The 23,588-nt window shown below is 45.0% G+C and overlaps 1 protein-coding gene across 1 annotated transcript in view; it reads left to right on the top strand.

The window, feature by feature from the left end:
- SOD2 (superoxide dismutase 2) overlaps positions 1–10,290 on the top strand; it is a 14,878-nt gene extending 4,588 nt beyond the window's left edge. The window contains exons 3-5 of the mRNA XM_045010005.1: positions 3,496–3,612; positions 6,622–6,801; positions 9,239–10,290. Coding sequence (XP_044865940.1) covers positions 3,496–3,612; positions 6,622–6,801; positions 9,239–9,384 — 443 coding nt within the window. The 3' untranslated portion in view covers positions 9,385–10,290. The remainder of the gene's footprint in view (positions 1–3,495; positions 3,613–6,621; positions 6,802–9,238) is intronic.
- Positions 10,291–23,588: the final 13,298 nt, after the last annotated feature.

Raw genomic sequence — 23,588 nt, 5'->3', positions numbered from 1 at the left:
TCAGGTGTGTTCGACTTAACTTATTAGTGGGCTCAAACTTAAGGTTTTCCAAAAGACTCTATAGAACTGCAAAATATTAATAATGCTTTAGATACATAGCAATATTACACATTTTTGCTTGCCAAGTAAACATATTTAAAAAGTTCTGCATTGGTTTCCTGTAATATCAGTGCAGCATGTCTTCTATTTCAGAAAGTTGGCAGCAATAATCTTAGCACTGTTTTCAAATATGTTTCAGTATAATCGTATTGAGAAGTTCATCTTACTTCTTCTTGTGTCAGAATACTGGACTGGTAAAAATGAGTGAACCTCCCTTTAGCCAAGCAGATCAATTTTTGTTGGTGCTGGTGACATGTTTCTAAAGAACACCTGATTTTTAAGATATGTTCTGTCTAGAGAGTCACCTCTGCTACTATAGTTGGTTAACCCTTTACAGCAGTGGTCCTCAACCTTTTTTGTCTGGCGAAAACCTTTAGAAGAGCTGCTCAGACATCTTGCTTTCTTAACCATGTAAAAATGCAATCACAACAATCTCTCTGCACCATGACCTGCAGAATTTGCCAAAGATGAGATTAAAATTCCGCAACCCTCTCTGGAACTGTACCAAGACCCTTACATCCAACTTCGATGCTGAGGCTCAATGGAGAGTCACATGGAGCATTTCGACCGCTCGATACAAACAGCTTGTTGATCCTGTTGAGGAACCACTGGATTTTGTTTTATGTTGGAAAGACTGGTGCAGATTGAATCACATCAGGACATCTTATGGGAGATGTGGACAAACCTCCTTTAAATGGAAAATGAGGCAAATACCTGTATGCGACTGTGGTCAACAGGCACAAATGATGGAACACCTCATATCTGAGTGTCCTCATATATATTTTTCTTTTTTTGCCAGGGGCCTGAAGGTCATTCACCAGCTCACTGCTGCAGCAGCGTGCTGGCTGTCAAACTTAGATATAAATTTGTAGTTGTTACTATCTACTCAAACCATATGAAAGAAGACCACTTTACCCACTGCTTTACAATACCATTTGATGGTCATGTATCAGCATGTGCGATTCATTTCCAAAAATAACTAGGTGATTTAGATGCACTTTAAGGGTCAGTGGGATTTACACATATAAATCAGGGTATTTCTGAAAATTGCTTGGTACTTAACTAACTAGGTCATTCATTTCAAATCCATTTTCTTCAAATGCCATATTGTCTATAGTAGAAGTGTGAATTTAGTTCCCTCTTTTATCTGGATTAGACAATGCATTTTCCCTTCAGTAGTGGTCAGAGGAAAGCTTTGTTGCAGAAAAGAATTAGAGAAAATAGGATTAAGGAGGGAAAAGTATAAATAGGAAAAGAACCAGACATACTGCTTATTGCACAAAAGCGTAGTAATTAAAGAAATGCAGGATTGTTGTCTCCATTGGTGGCTCCCAGATAAGCAGATATCTGTCTGCAGCATTGTAAACTGTTCCTGATATGGTGTATTAATGGTACAGACCAAGTACTGCACTTAGATATGTACACACAGCTTCCACTGCCTTCATTTTGAATTGCATGTGTGTATCAGAAGACAGGGTTTATCCCTTTTTTTAAAAAGTCTTTCAGATGTATTCTGTACACCCTGAATGTTCACTATGTAATGTTGTTTTTTTGTTAATATACAGCAGTGTTAGTAAATAGTTGCTTGTACAGCTTTAAATGCCAATAAACCCAGTAGCATGAATTTTGTCCTTCAGAGTTCAGTTTTGTAAACATTGCTAGGAAAGAGCAAAGTCTCCATTTTTGTCATCTAGTTTAAAAATAAACCCTCAACACCATAAGCAATATGCGAAAGCATGCCTTTCTGAGAGTGAAAACTTAAATTAGAATGAAACTTTCTCATATTTAAAGAGAAATGTTTTAGTAATGCATTTCAATATTGGACCATACTGTAGTATTTTTAAAGCAGTGTTAATCTGTAGGTGTGTGCTATCTTGTACTCTATTAGTATTAAGTATAGCTCATGTAATGTATATTTGTTTATTTAGAGAACATTGCTTTTCAGAGTTTTGTATTCATTTGAAAAATATTAAATTAACTAGGTACCTGAAGAGATTTACGGCCCAGTTCAGGAAAGTGGTTAAATGCGTGCTGCTTGCTTTCCTGAACTGGGTCCTTACTACAGAAAATAAGAATATTTTACTTCAATAAATTTTTTTTTCCAATGTAGGCCCTGATTCTATAACTGGCCTCTCACAATTTCAGGGATTTGCCAGTTGCAGGATCAGATCCTTGGACAACTAGTTCTTTAGAGTGTACACCATGTCTTCATATGTGGTTATACAGCGTCTTCTAAATGGAGGTCTATGGTTATTAACTGCAGTTATATAGTGACTTGCCTCTGGCTTATAGTACATTCATTTTTTTGCTTCTCACACAGTGATATGTAGCACTGTTAGTGGGTTGCAAAATCAGCGTAATGATAGTCTATCAAATGGCTGTTTGGGTTTTGATCTCTTGGGAGTGGTGGTCATAGAACCTGCATCCCTAGGACAGTGCATCTCATGCCTTCCAATCGGTGGAGTCTCCTTATGCTCCCTTCCCTCAGATGTATCATCTAGTCCACTCTCCGCATTAGTACCTGTGGAGAGAACACGAAAACGATTGCTCACCTGTATCTGCATTGCTGGTATATGGATGCTCTTTATTCTTCATCCCCCTCCCTTGCCCTATCCCATTCCCCTTCCTTTCCCACTGCACACATAGGAGGGGAGAACGACTGGCACTAAGACCCAGGAGGTGATGTCCACCTGCAAAGTCAGCAAGCTGGGGCAGCATCCTCCCTCACCTGGGCAGCTCTGTGTCTCAGAAACTGGGGAGGGAGGGGGCAGTGGCACCTTGCCTTTTGTTTGTTTGAGGGGGGCAATGTACTCCCGACACTCAAACTACACCCCTGGGTGTCCCCATCCCCATCCCCTTGTGTGGTGGTTTACCTCTCCACCAGCTGCTCCAGGCACCGGAAATGACATGCTCGTACTGCTGGGGAGGGGTGCATGACTGCTTCTGAGTCTTCCCTGTCATTTTCTGCGGGGAAGCAAAGAAATCTGCAGGGGGTATGAATTCAGAAAACCCTTGTGTATTCGGTACATTTTTACAACCTAAAGCATTTGTCTTTTACCCCCTTGCTCATCTTGCCAAATGGTAGAACCCCAGTAAACACCTGTGCAGGAATGTACATGGTCTTTTGATGCGGAGTTGATAATTGCAAAGAGTTGCCAAACAACGACATATTATGTGTCAAGATGTCAGAGAGCTATGTTAAAACAGTTTTGTGTACAACATGGTTTACAGTGGTGAGCATAAATGCCACAAACTTACTTTTTCACAAATTTTAATAACCTGTTACAGCACTATACCGTTGTTAAGCTTTTATCTTGGTATGAACAGGGCTTACTGTATTCATCACTGTGGCAATACTTTCTTCCACTTAATTCTATTGATCTTATGTGTCTTCAGGTGATGTTACAGCTCAGGTGTCTCTTCAGCCTGCACTGAAGTTCAATGGTGGGGGTCACATCAACCACACCATCTTCTGGACAAACCTTTCTCCTAATGGGGGAGGAGAGCCTCAAGGTTAGTACTTATTCTTGCTGGCTTACCGATATGTCAGCATTAACCAATAGAATTAATTGTGACAAACTGTGGCCTGTAAAGAAATCTCTTGTATTTAGTTTGTCACTTAAAAGCTAAAAGACTTTGAAAAATTAAGGTCCTTCAAAATTAGCAGTCTTCTAGTATGTCTGCTCAGCACCTAACGTAATGGGGCCCTGATCCTGATCAAGACCTTTAGAGGCTCTTGTAATACAAATAATTAATATTCTAATTTTTTGCATACACTCTAAAATAGAGCTTTACTGAGCATGAGTCTAGTCTTTTTTTAAAGACAGATTTCGTTACATAGGTAGCTATATATTTGTTTACAGTATAAAAGCTGCCATTATTATGATGTTGCCATTGTAAAATTCATTAACCTTTTATTGATTGACTATAGAGGAATAAATTAGCCACCCAAAACTGTGATAATGCAATAAAAGTCCCCAAGACCTAGATTAGTGTTGAATGCACTGCAATCCATGGAAAGTAAAAACTCACAGGTAACAAAATTCAACCATTCCAGGAGTTGGATCAGACTGTCATTGACCTGACTCATTAGCTTTAAGGCTTTAAAAAACGTCATGGAAGAAGTGTAGTTTTAAAGAAGTAAAGTGTAGAGGTGTGATAGACCAGTGGTTCTCAACCTTTCCAGACTAGTGTACCCCTTTTGGGAGTCTGAAGCCCGATCCCTGCTGCCCAGGGCTGAAGCATGTAACTCAGCTTCGCAGGGCCCCCTGTGGTGTGGGGCCCCAGGTAGTTGCCCTGCTTGCCACCCCCCAATGTCGGCCCTGGACTTGTAACCCCCTAAACCCATCCTGCGACTCCCAGGTTAAGAAACATGTCTCTAGATGAGTTGACATACCCCCTGGAAGACCTCTACATACCCTGGTTGAGAATCACTGTGCTATAGACCATGACAGGGAGGCAGTTAAAGATATTGGGGACCATGTAGAAAAGAACTGGAGAAGGACATGAAGGAGGCTTTAGACAAAGATGATTCTCCCCCAGCCCTCCCAAAAAATTAACAATTTGATTTTTATGTAAAATCAGAAAGTGTTTTGAGTGGAGGTGTCAGTTCTTTCAATCTCTGGGATTCAGGATAGTACGTAACTACTTCAGTTTTGCTCTGGTAGAAACTAGGCATTTGTTGTTGCTGTGAAGTAGTTAACATGCTTTGAAGAGTCATTGTTAAGGTTAAGATTCTATCACAGGTATTTTTTTAGTAAGTCAGGGACAGGTCACCAGCAATAAACAAAAATTCACGGAAGCCCGTGACCTGTCCCTGACTTTTACTAAGAATACCCCCGGGGGGGGGGGCAACTAACAGTCAGAGTGCTGCTGGGGGCTGACCTCTGGCAGCTGCTCTATCCCCGCCACTGCTTCTGTGGCAGAGGCTGACCACTGCTGCTCCAGCTCCAGGGGGGATGACCCAATCCTGGCTGCTGCTTCAGCTCTGGGGCTGCTGCTCTGGTGGCCCTGGGGCTGACAGCTGCATCAACCCTGCCACTGTGGAAGAAGTTATGGAGGTCATGGAATCTGCAACCTCCATGACAGAATCATCTTATTAGCCATTATATATAGGGCTGTAGTTTAACCTCAATGTTTGCTAGTTCTTCTTTGTCTTCAAACTACCAAAAAAAAAATTAGAAACTTCAGAATTCCCACTATGGAATTGAGAAACAGGAAGGTGGAGTAAATGTGTCACTGAGGCTAAGCTTGAATAATACAGTTCAGGCTCACTTGTGTACAAGAACTTTGTGAAATACTTTAGACTAAAGTCTGCCTTAGTTTTGCTTCCCTTTATCTTGTATTCCTTGCAGCTTCCAAGAAAGCATGTTCTAATAATTTCTAACCGAGGAAGTTTAAGCAAAGACCTCGCAATGCTGCATTAAAGCCTATATGTAGAGCACTATAAGAGTTCATGCTCCTCTTCAGGTACAGAAGATGCATCATTTGCTTAAAGATCCTACAGCTGAAATTAGGCAAAGCGGCTAGGGAAGAGAGTAGGTCATGGAAAAACTATAACTGGGTTCAAAAAGGAATTAGGTAAGTTCATGGAGGACAGGTCCATCAATGACTGTTAGCCAGGATGGTCAGGGACGCAATTCCATCCTCTGGGTGTCCCCAAACCTCTGACTGCTGGAAGCTGGGACTGGATGACAGGGGATTGATCACTCAATAAATTGCCCTGTTCTGTTCATTCCTTCTGAAGCATCTGGTATTGACCAGTTTCAGAAGACAGGGTACTGGGCTTGACGGACCATTGGTCCGACCCAGTATGGCTGTTCTTATGTTAGTTACAGAGGGTTATAATACAACTGCTCAAATATTACCTTACAATATGGGATACAGATGTTAGTGATATTAATGCATGCTGCAGCTCACAAACATTCAGTAAAGTCTAAAAACGTTCTTATCATTCTAATGCCTGTTTTAACAATGCCATGAGTGAGCCAGCCTGATTCAGCTATGTCTTTGTCAGTATTCAATTGAGGCGTGGGGACCTTGGCATGAGCTGGCACCTGCTCATCCGTGAGCATCAGAGGTGCAATCTGTGTGAAAGTTTATAAGGATACTTGTCTCGCATACTTTCAAGTCAAACTATCTAGCACTCTTCAAATAACACTGCCCCCCTCCTTCCCCCGTTCATCCTGCTGTGGACTGCCTGTCTGTCTGACAAACACATAAGCTCCTTAGCATTATAAATACCGTATAAGAACATGGTCATACCTTTACGTTGATTATTGCACCTTGAGATTTTTTTTCCTTACTGCAGTTTAAAAGGAAAGCAGAATCTGTATAAAATACTAATGCATAAGATCTGTTAAGAATTAATTCTTTTTCCTTTCTCAGAAAAAATGAGGAGGGGGAAGCCAATTGCCTCTGCCTTTCTCTGACTTCAAAAATAAATCTTGATATCAGCTGGAAAATAGTGTAAAGTGCAGTGTGTGTGGTTTTTTTTGTTTGTTTTTTTAATATAAATTTAAGGGGAACTGATGGAAGCCATCAAGCGTGACTTTGGCTCCTTTGGAAACTTCAAGGAGAAGCTGACGGCAGTATCGGTTGGTGTTCAAGGCTCAGGATGGGGGTGGCTTGGTTTTAACCAGGACCAAGGCCGCCTGCAGGTCACTGCTTGTTCCAATCAAGACCCTCTGCAAGGAACAACAGGTTAGTTTTGTTTTTAAATGATCTTTGAAAGAAAACACAAACTGTTATGTATATTTATGAGGAAAGTAGCTGCAGCGGCAGCTTGAAAGAGCTATTTAATACATGCATCTTTTTCTTTCTAAGTAAATATGGCTAGAGAGAGACTGCATGTGAGTGTATCTTTATTAAAAATGATGAAAAGTAGTAATATCCTTTTTAAACCTAACACTTGTGAAGAACAGCTTATAAATTTTGGAGAATGTATGGGGGGAGGTTTAAAATTTTAACTTCGGTGGACAGGGAGAGAGGAAGATGGATGAATTTTCAGCTTTACAGGGACTTTAGCTTTCATGGATGATGGGAGGGTTGCTCATAAGGTTTCTTCTTTTGGAGAGAGTAATTTAAAAAGGCATCAACTTAAAAATTGCCTTCATTTGAAAACTTTTTGCCTCTCTTTGCAAACACTTAATATCACCTAGAAGTGGAAGATTAAACTGGTTTGTTTGTTCTGTGTGTTTGACAGCACTTTGTGCATAATGTCCCCTGTGTGTAGGCTTTTCTCTCAACAGAGGGGAGAGAAATCTCTTCTCTTTTTACAATCACACTACTTTTATTTTTAAATATGCTGACATTGACAGGGCACACTGGGGCATATGTTAAAACCTGAAATGACACTTACCTTTCTTTGAATCACTACAACTAGGAGAGTATATGCTAATAACAGATACCGTATATACTCGTTCATTAGCCCATTTGTTTATAAGCCGACCCCACAAGATGGATAAGTAAAAATAGCAAAAACTGTATGACCCTTTCATAAGCCGCCCCTATATTTCAGGGGTTGGAAAACTTTGGCTCCCAGCCTGTCCAGGATAAGCCGCTGGCGAGTTGGGACGTTTTGTTGGCATGGAGCCCCTCAGCTCCCTATGGCCGCAGTTCTCTCGTGCCACTTCCCGCAGCTCCCATTGGCTGGGAACGGCGAACCACGGCCACAGGGAGCTGAGGGGCTCCATGCCTGCAGAAGCTCCAGGTAAACAAAATGACCATGTATTAGATATTCAATTCAGTGATTCCATAGAGCAGGGATCGGCAACCTTTGGCATGCGGCTCGCCAAGATAAGCACCCTGGTGGGCTGGGACGGTTTACCTGCTGTGTCAGCAGGTTTCGCTGGTCACGGCTCCCAGCGGGCACGGTTCGTCGGTCCAGCCCAATGGGGGTGGCGGGAAGTGGTGGCCAGCACATCCCTTGGCCTGCGCCGCTTCCCAAAGCCCCCATTGGCCTGGAGCAGCAAACCGCGGCCAATGGGAGCCGCGATTGGCTGAACCTGTGGACGTGGCAGGTAAACAAACTGGCCCAGCCTGCCAGGGTGCTTATCCTCACGAGCCGCATGCCAAAGGTTGCCGATCCCTGCCACAGAGTTTAAAATCATCAAATTTTGGTGTAGACCCGTTTATAAGATGGCTTCTGTTCTTTGATGCATCATTTTTTAACCAAAAATATTTGGCTTATGAACGAGTATATACAGTATATTATCAACCAGAGATGGCTTATCCCTGGCTGAGAAATCTTTAAGAGCCAACGGCAAAAATTTGGACCTGACCCCTTTTAAAAGATGTCTGATTTGTCATGGGTGCGGGTTTTATTTGACTCTTTGCTGTGATGGTAGCAGTTGAGCCAGTTGGACTCAGACTGCACTGCTGAGGGAAGATACCACAGTACATCTAACAAGGTGCATAATTTTTTATGGTTTCTCTTATTGTCTGTCTCTCCCTCCAACCCCAGTGCAAAAACTCTGCAAACTTTCTCCAGGGCTCTAGAGAGAGAACATACCACATATGACAGTTGTTAATCACATCAGTTAATGGACTTTTGGAAGGCACTCCGATATTGTGGTGTTGAGGGCCATAAAAGAACCTATGTAGAACAGAATACAGGGGATGAACTGAATCTCTGTGGATTAGCTGGATTCAGTTGCAATTCCTTCTTGGGTTTTCTTAATCCTTAATCTCACAAAAACAATAATATATAACTAAATCAGGTGTTTAATATGTTTTAAGGCACAAAATACATTAATTAGAGTGGAATGTTACATAAGCACAAGTTTCTAGAAATATGATTATTGTTGCACCACAGCAGAGTATTTTGCAGTAACTGTGTTCCTTAAGGCAGTTTTTTCAGTTCAGAACTTTATTTTTAGAACTCATTTGTGCTCTCAGGATTGGGTGTTTTCATAGCTGTGTATCATAAAATCAGCTACTGCACTTGCTTTTTTATGGTAAGCAGCTGTATAAGATCTAGCAATGCACACCTGTGTATTGGAGGGTTCATTGTCGTCTTTAAATGGTATGGAAATGAAGAATAAAATAGTTGGAAATATTCTGAAGTAGGGTTTTGAAATATTTCGTATTCATCTGAAAATATTTTCATAAACTCACAAAGTTATTTTCTCTTTTCTAGGTCTTGTTCCTCTGTTAGGAATTGATGTGTGGGAGCATGCTTATTATCTTCAGTATAAAAATGTTAGACCTGACTATCTAAAAGCTATCTGGAATGTGATCAGCTGGGAGAATGTATCTGCAAGATACACAGCTTGCAAAAAATAAAGTCTCACACAGACTATTACAAGAGCACCAGTTCTACTCTGAAATCATTTTTGTAGTAGTGTGTTTACTGGCTTGTTGATGAATCAATCCACTGCTGAAAACACTTTAATGCACCCAATGAAAAAATTTGCAATCAAGCCAAGTGTTGCTTGTCGAATTCTGTGAAAGGTATTTACCCATAGACTTAAAGCTTTAAACTCTTGTGCAACAAGTGGAAACAATTCTCTCATTCTTTGTAGGGATATAACTCTTTAAAATTTCATTGTGGTTCTACTGAACTTTCCTGTATTTGATAGCAGTAAACTTATGAATGTATCTACTATTGTCCTTTATTATAGAAGGGAAAACCAAGCTAATCTACATCACAGTGGCTTTGTGAGGAATAGTTACATATGAAGCACTATAAAAGTGCTAATTATTAATATCATACCAATACATTTCACAATACTTGCACAGATTGTTAGGGAAATTGTTTCCAAGAGCATTTAATGATTTCAAAGGCAAAAGTGATACTCAAAATAACTATTACAAGTTAAATATGCAGTGCCAGGGAGCTTCCTTTAGAAAGTGATAGTAGCAAACATTTAAAAAAAAAAAAAAAGACTGCATTGAATGAGGAGTAGCGGGACACCTGATCCACTTGTGGTAAGGGGGTTTGTTATGCTCTTGAAGCTTCAGTGTATGAGTTTTGGTCCCTTTATTTAGGAGCCAGTGAAGATAGAAGTATTTTCCCACAGCTCCGTTCCATTCTATATGAAAATATAACTGACAGCAAGTGATAATGATCCGATTACTGAATGTTTTCTGATGCTTATTGATCTAACTTAATTCCTTGTTGCACTTAAGTATTCAAGTAGAAATGTATGTACCTTATTTGTTGCCATAAATAAAAATAAAAAAAATCAATTACTGAATCCATAGTAATACAACTTTCCCCTTCAGCTGTAGCACAAAGGGACCACCAAGCTACCTACATACAACAGGCATCACAACAAACTTCCTTGGACCTCTGAGGATGCCAGGGCCAAGTGGGAACTGCTATGCTTTGTGTGCTCTGCATTTTTTTAAATACAATACATGGGGTAATTGGCTTTAAAATAATTTAAAGATGCAATGTTTTGCCTCTACTATCTTGGTAAAATAAGCTTTTTTTTCAAGGTATCTTTCTGAAAATAGATATGCTCTTATAACTCACAGTTCAGATAGTAAATGTAGCTTAGCAAGAAAATGCAATACTGGGAGCCAGGATGGATTGATTTTAAATCAGCAATTTAAATCATGGTTTAAATTACTAAGTCGAAAGCCTTGATTTAAATAATTGTTTTTAATCATCTTTTCCATTTGTACTTTTATTTTTCTAAAAAAAGGTGCATTCTCATTGGTATAACCACTGAAATGTTGATTTACAATAAAAAGCCTTTTCACTAGGCTTGGTACATCCTTTTGCCATTTAGGAGAGTACGCTATAACTATACATTAAGCAATTATATAGCTTGATATTTTCAGATTCTTATTCATTATACACTTTTAGTGTGTTAGAAAATGGTGAATAGTGTATTGCTTATTTATTACTATTGTGCCATATATTTAAAAAATTGACCTCAAAAGAAAATCGTGAGGGGGAGAAACACGCATTTTATAGAAAAGCAGTCTTTAACTCCCAAGTTTTTGATAGAGGTTCATGGATTCAGTTTATTTTGTATTTAAATGGTTTAAGAGATTATAATTTTAGGCCTTAATATATTTTGTATTAAATTCAGATTTCATTTAAAACAGATTTATTTAAAAAAAACAACCCTCATTTAAATAAAAAATCTGGTTTAAATCAATTTTTTTAAAAATCTGATCTGTTTTTATCTACTGTGTTGAGAGCAGAGTGAATTGCTCTCCCCTTCTGTTCCTATATGAGAATGAGGCTTTAATATTACTGCTACAAAATTGAAATAGAAAAGCCATATTTTAAAGTTCCATTTAGTTTCAGAAATAAACATAGGTTGAATTCAGCTGTGATGTGAATACAAGTGTCCTAATGTAATTGTTTTCCCTTAATACATTTTTAGCAAATGGAACATGTTACAAAAATCTGGCAGTAAGTTGGCTGGGCAAAAATATATATAAAAGCAAAATTTTTGCAGTTGAGATTTTGTAAATGTGAACTTAAGAAAAGTTAAATCAGAAAAATAAATGCTTTAAAGGGCTGCTCAACAATTAATATTCACCTTAACAGCATAAGAAAGTCATATGTTCTGATTATTATTGGGTTTTTTTGGTCATGTCCAAAGTTTGTGGGATGAGGAATTCATTGTGCAAGGTGCTGTACAATCACATATATAGCCAATTATTAGCACAAAGAGCTTGTGGTCATGAGCTCATATTTGGTTCAGAGGTTTTAAGTATTTTTTAAAGAAAAATGACCATCTCTCCTTTTTTTTGACTCTACATGTAAGTGGCTTTAAAAAGAAATCTCTTGAGATGTTCCCTTTTCCATAAGTTACTAGATAACTGTATTTGAAGTGCTATGTAAAACAGTCTAGAAAAATCATCAAAGTTACTAGCCCAGGTACAATCTTCTATCCGCCTTTACCACAATAAAGAAATCTAATTTTACTTGTCAGTCAATAAATGACATCCCAGAGCAGTGCTTCCCACAGTTCATTGGTTCACGTACCACCTTCTTAAACCATTTTGTAGTGTATTGCTGGAACATCAAGCTCATGTACAGTAAGCAGTACACAAACTGCAATTTGAAACCCTGGCTCCAAATGAAAGGGTGCGTAGAATATTGCATTGCCATTAAGACAGCATGTGTTTTGTGATTCACGGTTTGGGGGAGGGTGGTGGTGGTGGTGGTGGTGGTTTTTTTAAAAACCCAGAAACATGAAGTGCTTTCTACTGTTCATTATGACTTGTAGGTTTCACTTAAGTTGAATTCTGCTGTATTTTTGGTAACTTAAGTTCTGTGAAATACTGCCTTTATCTGGCTCTTATTTAGAAAGATGGACATAATATCCAGTGTGTAGCATAATTGTCTCTCTACCAGTAAAATTAATCAGTAGCGAAACTTGCAATGAATGATACACCATCAAGAATACCCATACAAATGCAAGAAAATTGGTGTTTAGTTGGTGGCTTTTGCAGAGAAAAATCTTAAGTTGTATTTTGCTTCTTTGGGGGGGTCGTCTCTGGTCCACACTACAGAGTTGGATTGATGTAAGCTATCTTGCCTCAACCTATTTTTGCATGTGTCTACAGTCAGATTGTCTCCCACCAATGTAAACACCTTGTCACATCGACACAGTAACATCCTCCCTGAAAGCATTGACGCCAGTTGGTGTACTGTTGACGCAGTGGGAATGTAGACACTGCGTGACCTACGGTCAGGGGCGGCTCTATAAATTACGGCGCCCCAAGCAGGGCAGCGCGGTGCGCCGCCCTTCCCCGGTCCCCTGGCCGGGACAGAAGTGTCTGCGGCGGGTACGCTGGTTCGCGGCTCTGGTGGAGTATCCGCAGGCATGCCTGCGGGAGCTCCGTCCAAACCGCGGGACCAGCGCGCCCGCCGCAGTCATGCCTGCGGGAGCTGAAGCGGAGCCGCAGGAAGAGGGGACCCTCTGCAGTCATGCCTGCGGCAGGTCCGCTCGTCCCGGGCTCCGGTGGACCTCCCGCAGGCATGACTGTGGAAGGTCTGCCGGTGCCAAATGCCGCCCTGCCCCGCCAATGCCGCCCCACGCGCCTGCTTGGCGCGCTGGAGTCTGGAGCCGGCCCTGCCTACGGTGACTCTAACAGTCCTCCAGTAGCTGTCTCACAGTGCCTGATGCTGACTGCTCTGATCATAATTGTTAACATCGCTGCCTGGGGGTCCTGGAGACTAGAAACCACACCCACCTTTAAAACCACTGTGTATTTTTGAAATGCCTTTTCCTGATTGCTGAGCCTGGTGATCATACCTAGCAGCTCTCCCTTGTGGGCAACTGTACAGCTCACCAGGCCACCTACATGCTTTAAATGCCCTCCTGCCTGTAGGAGATAGGAGGTATTGGATCTCCTGGGCCGGTGGGGAGTAGATTACACGGAGCATGTAGAAGAAGGGCTACAACAGGAATTGGCAGCAGTGCCATGTGAAAGCAAAGGAATACCAGACGGCCAGGGAGGCCAACAGTTGATCTGGCACCAAGCTGTGCACCTGCCACTTTTGCAATGAGCTGCATGCCATCCTGGGCAGACATCCACCAGCACCCCTCAGAGCACTGTGGAGCCCAAGTAATAGGCCCCTGCCATGAACAGCAAGGAGGATGGGGGATACGTAACAGGGTCCCAGCTGTGCTGTTAGTGAGGACCTGTCTGCACTCTAGTCAGTCCTGGCAGCTCAGCACAGGTGAGCCTGCTGCAGGGGAAGGAACCTCAGATAAGTGTGTGAGTGCATGTCCCATTAGAATGCTTAAATGTATAGATGGTGCCTGACCCCAGCTTAGCAAGAGAGAGGTATTTACTTATACTAGAAGAGGTAGCAGTACAACAAACTCTTACCTGCTTTTCATTCCCCTATAGGTTTAGGTGGTGGGGGGCACATGGCGCAGTTTATGTGCACACAGGTGGCACTTGAATCCTGAGAGAGCTCAATGAAACTTTCATGGAGGTATCCACAATCTGCTCTTGAAGGTTTCTGGAGTTGGCAGCCTAATTTCTTCCTCTGTCGTAGGACACTTTTCACTCCAGTATGTAATGTCTTTGGCAAGCACCACTGCAGTAAATCAGTGCTGAACTGAACTACAGGGTGTGATGGGTTAGATCACAGAACCCCCCTTGGGAGCTGCCACCCGATGTGCCAAGACTACTTCTACCCTTGCCTTCCCTGCCAGCTCGGGGCCCCAGCACCCTGTCTTGCTGAGCCAGACACTCCTGTCTGCTCCAACGAAGACCCAGGGTCTGAATACTTGCTCCAAAGTTGCAGGTTTACCTGAAAGCAGCTAACAGAAGTGTGCTTGTCTTTAACACTCAGATGCCCAACTCCCAATGGGGTCTAAACCCAAATCAATCCGTTTTACCCTGTATAAAACTTATGCAGGGTAAACTCATAAATTGTTCGCCCTCTATAACACTGATAGAGAGAGATGCACAGCTGTTTGCCCCCGCCCCCCCAGGTATTAACACATACTCTGGGTTAATAAGGAAAAAGTGATTTTATTAAATACAGAAAGTAGGATTGAAGTGGTTCCAAGTAGTAACAGACAGAACAAAGTAAGTCACCAAGCAAAATAAAATAAAACACGCAAATCTATGTCTAATCAAACTGAATACAGATAAGATCTTCAACAGTTCCAGAATGCTCCCTTTTACAGGCTAATCTGGGTCCAGCAATCACTCACACCCCCTGTAGTTACTGTCCTTTGTTCCAGTTTCTTTCAAGTATCCTGGGGGGTGGAGAGGCTCCCTCTTTAGCCAGCTGAAGATAAAATGGAGGGGTCTCCCAGGGGTTTAAATAGACTTTCTCTTGTGGGTGGAGACCCCCTCCTCACTCCTATGCAAAATCTAGCTCCAAGATGGAGTTTAGGAGTCGCCTGGGCAAGTCACATGTCCATGCATGACTCACAGTTTTTACAGGTAGCATCCATTGTTTACATGCTACCTTGAACGTCCTCAAGTAGACTTCTTATGTGGATTGGAGCATTTCAAGATCCATTGTCCTTTAAGTGTTTCTTGATTAGGTACTTACTGAGAACTACAGCCTACTTAGAATCAAACAAGAATGCAGCCAATATTCATAACTTCAAATACAAAAATGATACATGCATACAAATAGGATTAATAGATTCAATAGGTCATAACCATTACAGAGATATGTTACATGACATATATAGTATAAAACACATTCTAGTTATGTTATATATCAATATCTATATATACATTCATATGCATGTTTCCATAAAGCCTTATGGGAGGTACCGTCACAAAGGGCTCTCCCGGGAACCGCAGCGGCAAAAGGAGCAGAATGTGGGTGCGGTGCTCCCAGGAGCCAGTGTCCTGCGGTGGCATCTTCTCTGTCACAGCTGTACCAGTACCGCCCCCAGCCCTGTCTCTCAGGTGGGGCTGTACAGACCCCAGGAGATGCAGCTGCGTGGAAGGGCTGGGGGCAGTACAGCTGCACCAGAGGAGCTGCTGGCCTGGGGCTGCCCTCTCGCCTGAAATTGGTATCCAGCACAGCGGGAGGACAGAGCCCCCCTCCCACAGATAACATAGGATGGGAAGAGTATGGGGGCCTGGGGTGGAGGTGGAGGTGGGGTGGAGAGGAGTCATGAGGGGTGGTCACGTGCCCCCTTGAGCTGTGCCCCCTTTTGTGTCCCTCCCCTGAGTCACCCATGTGTGCTACAAAGCTGAAGTGTCAATAAGCATATCTTGTTTAAAACTTCAGGTGAACAAGGGAAGGGAGTTCTGAACGTAACTTTGCTTTTTTTGTGTCTATAAATACAATACTTCTGTTTTATCTGTGCTTGTTGCCATTGTGGCTTGAGACATCCCCTGTCCACATCTGTGGAATGCCTGACTGTGATGAGTCTGGAGAGTGAATATTTCAAACAGCCTGGAGAGGGCAAAAGCGGATAGGAGAAAGTCCCAGCAGGAAGAGGAGAGGGAGTTGCACCAGGACACAATGGGGCTTCTCTGGCAGCAAACAGGTGCTGCAGGCACTAGTTGATTTAAAGGTTCAACACACTCAGGATCGCCTCCCTTTGGAGGCACGGGAGAACTCCATTTTACCACCTCCTTGCATCCCCCAATATTCAACATGTTGTTAGGGGCCGCATCCCTCCCCTATGACTACATGCCAGGGGACACTAAGGACAACTACAGCTTCACATACACTGACCTGTGGGAGCCATGCTTGGTGTATGTGTAGCGAAAATGGACTGGAATAGCGATGAATGTTCTTTCCCTTTATTAAGTACAGTTCCATTAATCTATTTCAGAAGACTTTATTGTATTTGTTTTTTGATTGTGTGCAGGGTTTATTTGCACTAGTTTGTGTGCAATAAAAATCTATGTTTAGGAAAATAATTCTTTTTTATTATTTTACAACAAATGCTGCAGAATGCCAAGCGCTACTGAAAAAACCCGCTGCTTATTGTTGCACAGGGCAACAAAACTCAAAGGATCAGCGACAAACTGTAATAATTATACACATACAGCAAGCACTGCAAAATGAATAGGTACATTAAGGGGGACAGAAGGATGGTGAAGAAAATTGGCAGCATGTGACCTCTAGAAGAAGAGAGAGGAGCATCCATGTACCAGCAATATAGATACAGGTGAGCAACCATTTTCATGTTCTCTCAACAGGTACCAATGCAGAGAGTGGCCTAGATGATACATCTGAGGGAAGGGAGCAGAAGGAGACTGCACCGATTGGAAGGCATGAGATGCACTGTCCTAGGGATGTGAGTTACACGACCACCACTACCAAGAAAAGGTGGTCGGGGACTCCCTCCTGAGGGGGACTGAGTCATCTATCTGCTGTCCCGACCAGGAAAACCGAGAAGTGTGCTGCTTGCAGGAGCTAGGATTCACGATGTGACAGAGACTGCCGAGACTCAAAAAGCCCTTGGATTGCTACCCCTTCCTGCTTCTCCATGTGGGCACCAGTGATACTGCCAAGATTGACCTTGAGCTGATCACTGCAGACTACGTGGCTCTGGGAAGAAGGATAAAGTAGTTTGAGGTGCAAGTGGTGTTCTCGTCCATCCTTCGTGTGAAAGGAAAAGGCCCGGGTAGAGACCGTCGAATTGTGGAAGTCAATGAATGGCTACACAGGTGGTGGAGAGAAGACTTTGGATTCTTTGACCATGGGATGGTGTTCCAAGAAGAAGGATTACTAGGCAGAGATGGGCTCCACCTAATGAAGAGAGGCAAGAGCATCTTCACAAGTAGGCTGGTTAACATAGTGAGGAGGGCTTTAAACTAGGTTCACTAGGAGACCAAAGCCCTGAGGTAAGTGGGGAAGTGGGATACCGGGAGGAAGCACGAGCAGGAGAGCGCAAGAGGGGAGGACTCCTGCCTCATACTGAGAAAGCAGGACAATCAGCAAGTTATCTTAAATGCCTATACACAAATGCAAGAAACCTGGGAAACAAGCAGGTAGAACTGGAAGTTCTGGCACAGTCAAGGAATTGTGATGTGACTGGAATAACGGAGACTTGGTGGGATAACTCACATGACTGGAGTACTGTCATGGATGGATATAAACTGTTCAGGAAGGACAGGCAGGGCAGGAAAGGTGGAGGAGTTGCATTGTATGTAAGAGAGCAGTATGACTGCTCAGAGCTCCAGTATGAAACTGCAGAAAAACGTGAGAGTCTTTGGATTATGTTTAGAAGTGTGAGCAACAAGGGTGAGGTTGTGGTGAGAGTCTGCTATAGACCACCAGACCAGCGGGTTGAGGTGGACGAGGCTTTCTTCAGGCAACTAACAGAAGTTACTAGATCACAGATCCTGGTTCTCATAGGGGACTTCAATCACCCCAATATCCGCTGGGAGAGCAATACAGCGGTGCACAGACAATCCAGGAAGTTTTTGGAAAGTGTAGGGGACAATTTCCTGTGGCAAGTGCTGGAGGAACCAACTAGGGGCAGAGCTCTTCTTGACCTGCTGCTCACAAACAGGGAAGAATTAGTAGAGGAAGCAAAAGTGGATGGGAACCTGGGAGGCAGGGACCATGAGACAGTTGAGTTCAGGATCCTGACACAAGGAAGAAAGGAGAGCAGCAGAATATGGACCCTGCACTTCAGAAAAGCAGAGTTTGTCTCCCTCAGGGAACTGATGGGCAGGATCCCCTGGGAGAATAACATGAGGGGGAAAGGAGTCCAGGAGAGCTGGCTGTATTTTAAAGAATCCTTATTGAGGTTGCAGGAACAAAACATCCTGATGTGTAGAAAGAATAGTAAATATGACAGGCGACCACCTTGGCTTAACAGTGAAATCCTTGCTGATCTTAAACACAAAAAGGAAGCTTACAAGAAGTGGAAGCTTGGACAAATGACCAGGGAGGAGTATAAAAATATTGCTCAGGCATGCAGGAGTGAAATCAGGAAGGCCAAATCACAATTGGAATTGCAGCTAGCAAGGGATGTTAAGAGTAACAAGAAGGATTTCTACAGGTATGTTAGCAACAAGAAGAAGGTCAAGAAAAGTGTGGGCCCCTTACTGAATGGGGGAGCAACCTAGTGACAGAGTATTTAGAAAAAACTAACGTACTTAATGCTTTTTTTGCCTCTGTCTTCACGAACAAGGTCAGCTCCCAGACTACTGCACTGGGCAGCACAGTATGGGGAGGAGGTGACCAGCCCTCTGTGGAGAAAGAAGTGGTTCAGGACTATTTAAAAAAGCTGGACGAGCACAAGTCCATGGGGCCGGATGCATTGCATCTGAGGGTGCTAAAAGAGTTGGCAGATGTGATTGCAGAGCCATTGGCCATTATCTGTGAAAGCTCATGGTGATCGAGAAAGGTTCTGGATGACTGGAAAAAGGCTAATGTAGTGCCCATCTTTAAAAAAGGGAAGAAGGAGGATCTGGGGAACTATAGGCCAGTCAGCCTCACCTTAGTCCCTGGAAAAATCATGGAGCAGGTCCTCAAGGAATCAATTCTGAAGCACTCTGAGGAGAGGAAAGTGATCAGGAACAGTCAGCATGGACTCACCAAGGGCAAGTCATGCCTGACTAACCTAATTGCTTTCTATAATGAGATAACTGGCTCTGTGGCTGAGGGGAAAGCAGTGGACATGTTATTCTTTGACTTTAGCAAAGATTTTGATACAGTCTCCCATAGTATTCTTGCCAGCAAGTTAAAGAAGTATGGGCTGGATGAATGAACTATAAAAGCTGGCTAGATCATCGGGCTCAACGGGTAGTGATCAATGTCTCCATGCCTAGTTGGCAGCCGGTATCAAGGGCCGGTTTTGTTCAATATCTTCATAAATGATCTGGAGGATGGTGTGGACTGCACCCTCAGCAAGTTTGCAGATGACACTAAACTGGGAGGAGTGATAGATACGCTGGAGGGTAGGGATAGGATACAGAGTGACCTAGACAAATTAGAGGATTGGGCCAAAAGAAATCTGATGAAGTTCAACAAGGACAAGTGCAGAGTCCTGCACTTAGGACGGAAGAATCCCATGCACTGCTACAGACTAGGGACCGAATGGTTAGGCAGCAGTTCTGCAGAAAAGGACCTAGGAGTTACAGTGGACAAGAAGCTGGATATGAGTCGACGGTGTGCCCTTGTTGCCAAGAAGGCTAATGGCATTTTGGGCTGTATAAGTCGGGGCATTGCCAGCAGATTGAGGGACGTGATCATTCCCCTCTAGTCGGCATTGGTGAGAACTCATCTGGAGTAGTGTGTCCAGTTTAGGGCACCACACTACAAGAAGGATGTGGAAAAATTGGAAAGAGTCCAGTGCAGGACAACGAAAATGATTAGGCGGCTGGAGCACATGACTTATGAGGAGAGGTGAAGGGAACTGGGATTGGGGTTAAATTTTAAAGCTTTATTAATGAAATAATAAATAAAATAACAGCAGAGAGTGCTGGGACCGCTCCCACATCACTCAGGGGAAGAAAGAAAGTGTTAGCGCCCCAAGCCCTAACCCATTTTCATACTCACACACGCACTACCCAAGACTGGCCAGGCCTGGGTGTAATGTCAGAAGAAGGGCGGGGGGAAGGATGGACGAGAGTGCTGTCCTGGGCCCAGGCCATCCAGCTCTGCTGTTGATCTCCAAATTGCTCGAGCTCTCAGGATGGTTTTAAGTCCTGGCTCCTCGGGGGGGGAGGACGGGTGCTCCGTTTGGGGACCTCTGCTCCTGGTGCCCTCTGTGCGAGTCCAAACTGGTTTTCTGTAGTTTCTTCAGCTTTCCCAAAACACCCCAGCTCCCGGGACGCAAGGCTCGACCCCTCCACTTGTTGTCTCGTCTCTGTTTTTAATCTCCACGGCCCCGGACTTTGTTTTCTTCTTTGCTGGCCTTCCTGTCTTGCATGTCTGTACAGTTGGATTTTTCTTTCTCACGGCTGCTTGGGCACATTCAAACCCCCGTCTTTCTCGGCTGACAGCCAGCACCAGCTGTGAGCTGTGGCCTGGGGTGGGGGCGGCTGCAAGCGTCTTATCTTTGACCTGAGACTGAGTGAGCTGAAGTGTTGAGTTAACCCGTTCTCCACTCTTCTCCTTCCTCCCCTCTCAGCCTCTTGTACCTGCAAAGGAAACTTCCACTCCCCATTCACACATCTTTGACCCTCCCCAAAATGGCTTGCGATGCTTGCAAGAGCTTTGGCAATATACAATGCTGATCTGCCTTGGGGCTCCCTGAGGGGTGTGCCACCAGGCGCTGCTGCAGCTGAGTGGAAAATGCTGAGTTCTGTGCTCTCGGGGCGGTCACCTACCTCACCTGTGGCCACATGTATTTCTCAAGACTCCTCATTACCGTCACAGTTAAAATTGTAAGAAAAGGAAAAAAGACAGGAGGCCAGCCTGATGCCTGTCCGCTTTTCTCTCTTCCTCGCCCCTTAACCAGCTGCCACCCCGTTTGACTGGGCGATTGTCCTCATGCCTGAGTATTTCCCTTTGGGACTCTGAAACATGTCCCTACTTGCAGGTCTTGAAGCTGGGCGTAGTGGCGGAAGGCAACGTGGAAGGTTTTGACGCAGAGGCTTTTGCTAGGGCGGGCAAGCAGGCAGGGGTGGGCTTCTGGGCCAATTGTCTCTCTGGAGGTGAAAATCAGCCCCATGGGGTGCAAATGGCTGGGCAAGGCATTCCTCTTTCCCCCTTCAAAAGGCCTTGCCCTTCCCATCAGGAAATCGAACCCTGGTCTCCCGCATGTCAGGTGGGGATACTCACCACTATACTAACAAGGAAGAGGGCAGGTGGGCTACTGCGCTGTGCTATGCTGATCTGCAGGAGAACAGCCAACCTAGACCTCCCCCACTGCAACTTGAGACCATTGCTCCTTGTTCTGTCATCTGCCACCACTGAGAACAACCGAGCTCCATCCTCCTTGGAATCCCCCCCCTTCAGGTAGTTGAAGGCTACCATCGAATCTCCCCTCTTCTGCAGACTAAACAAGCCCAGTTCCCTCAGCCTGACCTCGTAAGTCATGTGCTCCAGCCCCCGATCACTTTCCTGGCCCTCTGCAGGACTCCCTCCAATTGGTCCACATCCTTTGTGTAGATGGAGGCCCAACAGTACTCCAGATGTGGCCTCAGCAGTGCTGACTAGAGGGGAATAATCACTTTCCTCGATCTGCTTGTCCTTGTTGAACCTCATCAGGTGTCTTTTGGCCCAATCCTCCAATTTGTCTAGATCACTCTGGAGCCTATCCCTACCCTCCAGCATATCTACCTCTCCCCCCAGCTTAGTGTCATCTGCGAACTTGCTGAGGATGCCATCCATCCCATCATCCAGATCATTAATAAAGATGTTGACTTGCCTTTACCAGCCGCTGGCTCTCTTTGCAAATGGAGGCAATCAGGCTGAGCCACTAAGAGATCCCCCACCAAAAAAAGATGCTGTGACTCGGAGTTGAACCAAAGTTGCTGCAGCCACAGCGCAGAGTACTAACACCATACGATCACGGCCAGCTGCCAGGTGATGCTAGAGCTGAATGGCAAATGCTGAGTTCCAGGCTCTCGGGGAAGCCGCCTACCTCACCTACGGCTACAGGTCTTTCTCAAGACCCCCCCATTACTGTCACTGTTAAGATTGTAAGAAAAGGAAACAAGATAGGAAGCCATCCTGCTGCCTGTCCGTTTGTCCTCATGCCTGAGTATTTCCCTTTGGGACTCTGAAACATGTCCCCATGTGCAGGTCTTGAAGCTGAGCGTAGTGGCGGAACGCGATGTGGATGGTTTTGAGAACCGTTTCTGTCGACCTTCCCCCTTCCATGCTTCAGATGCTCCTCAAAGTCGTGCCATCACAAACTCAGCCAAGCCCCTTTGGCTTTAGAAGCGCCTCTTGAGGCCCGCAGCTTCTCAGGCCCACAGATCCGCCTGGTTTGACCACGCCTGTTATAGTGGCTATTGCTGAATGGTTCCGGTATAATCACCTCTGGACAAAATCCTTCACACTACTTAGGAATAAGTCAAGAATTACCTCTCCCCTTGTTGGTTCCAAGAGTAACTTCTCCAGGAAGCGGTCATGAATTGTTTCTATAAATTTTATATCTCTATCCCATCCTGAGGTGACACATACCCAGTCAATATGTGAGTAGTTGAAATCCCCCATTGTTACTGAGTCTTCTGTTTTGTAGCTTCTCTACAACCTGAGTATTTCACAACCACCATTTACATCCTGGGCAGGTGGATGGTAGTCAGTGATGAGCTGCCAAAATCATAACAACTGGTTCCCTCCTCACCCCAGGAGGGATCATGCCCCCCCTCCCCGGACTCCTGCCCCAACCAACCCCCCGCGTTCCTTGATGCCCCCCCCACCCCAGGGACCCCTGCCCCATCCACCCCCCTTCCCTGTACCCTGAGTACCCTCCGCCGCCCCATCCAACCCCTCCTCTCATTCCTGATGGCCCCCCAGGACTCCTGCCCCATCCAACCACCCCTTCTCTCTGTCCCCTGACTGCCCCGGAACCCTTGCCCCTGACTGCCTCCCACCGCCCCATCCAACCCCTGATCCTTTCTGACTGACCCACCAGGACCCTTGCCCCTATTCAATCCCCCTGTTCCCTGCCCTCTGACCCCCCACCCCCAAACTCCCCTACCCTCTCTCCAACACCCCCTCCCTGCCCCCTGCCTGGACGTGGCTGGCGGCTACAGTCCGGCCGCTGCTGGAGCCGGGAGCCCCGGGACGCGGGGCCGGGACAGGAGTTGCACGGCTGGAGCTGGAGGATGTGGTGGGAGCCCGGCGGCCGGAGCCAGGCGGCTGGCCGGGTGAAGCCAGGGAGGGCCGCGGCCACAGCTGGAGCCGGGCAGCCGGGGCCGCCGCCACGCCCAGACCCGCGCTGCCGGAGCCCGGCCCCGTGGCAAAACAGCAGGGGCGGCTGGAGCCACGGGGCCAGGCCGGGCCGGAGCTGGGGGGCCGTGTCCAGAGCCGGGCATCCGGGTAGGTGGGGACACGGCGGGACCGGGGGGGATGTGGCCAGGGCCGGGGGGGACGCGGGGCCGGGGGGGGTGCCGCGGCCGGGACCAGTGGCCGGTGGCCGGGGAGGGTCAGGGCCGCGGGC

Source organism: Mauremys mutica, chromosome 3 (genome assembly GCF_020497125.1).
Source record: "Mauremys mutica isolate MM-2020 ecotype Southern chromosome 3, ASM2049712v1, whole genome shotgun sequence".
In the NCBI taxonomy this organism is placed as follows: Eukaryota; Metazoa; Chordata; order Testudines; family Geoemydidae; genus Mauremys; species Mauremys mutica.
This window is presented reverse-complemented; position numbering and strand designations above follow the sequence as displayed.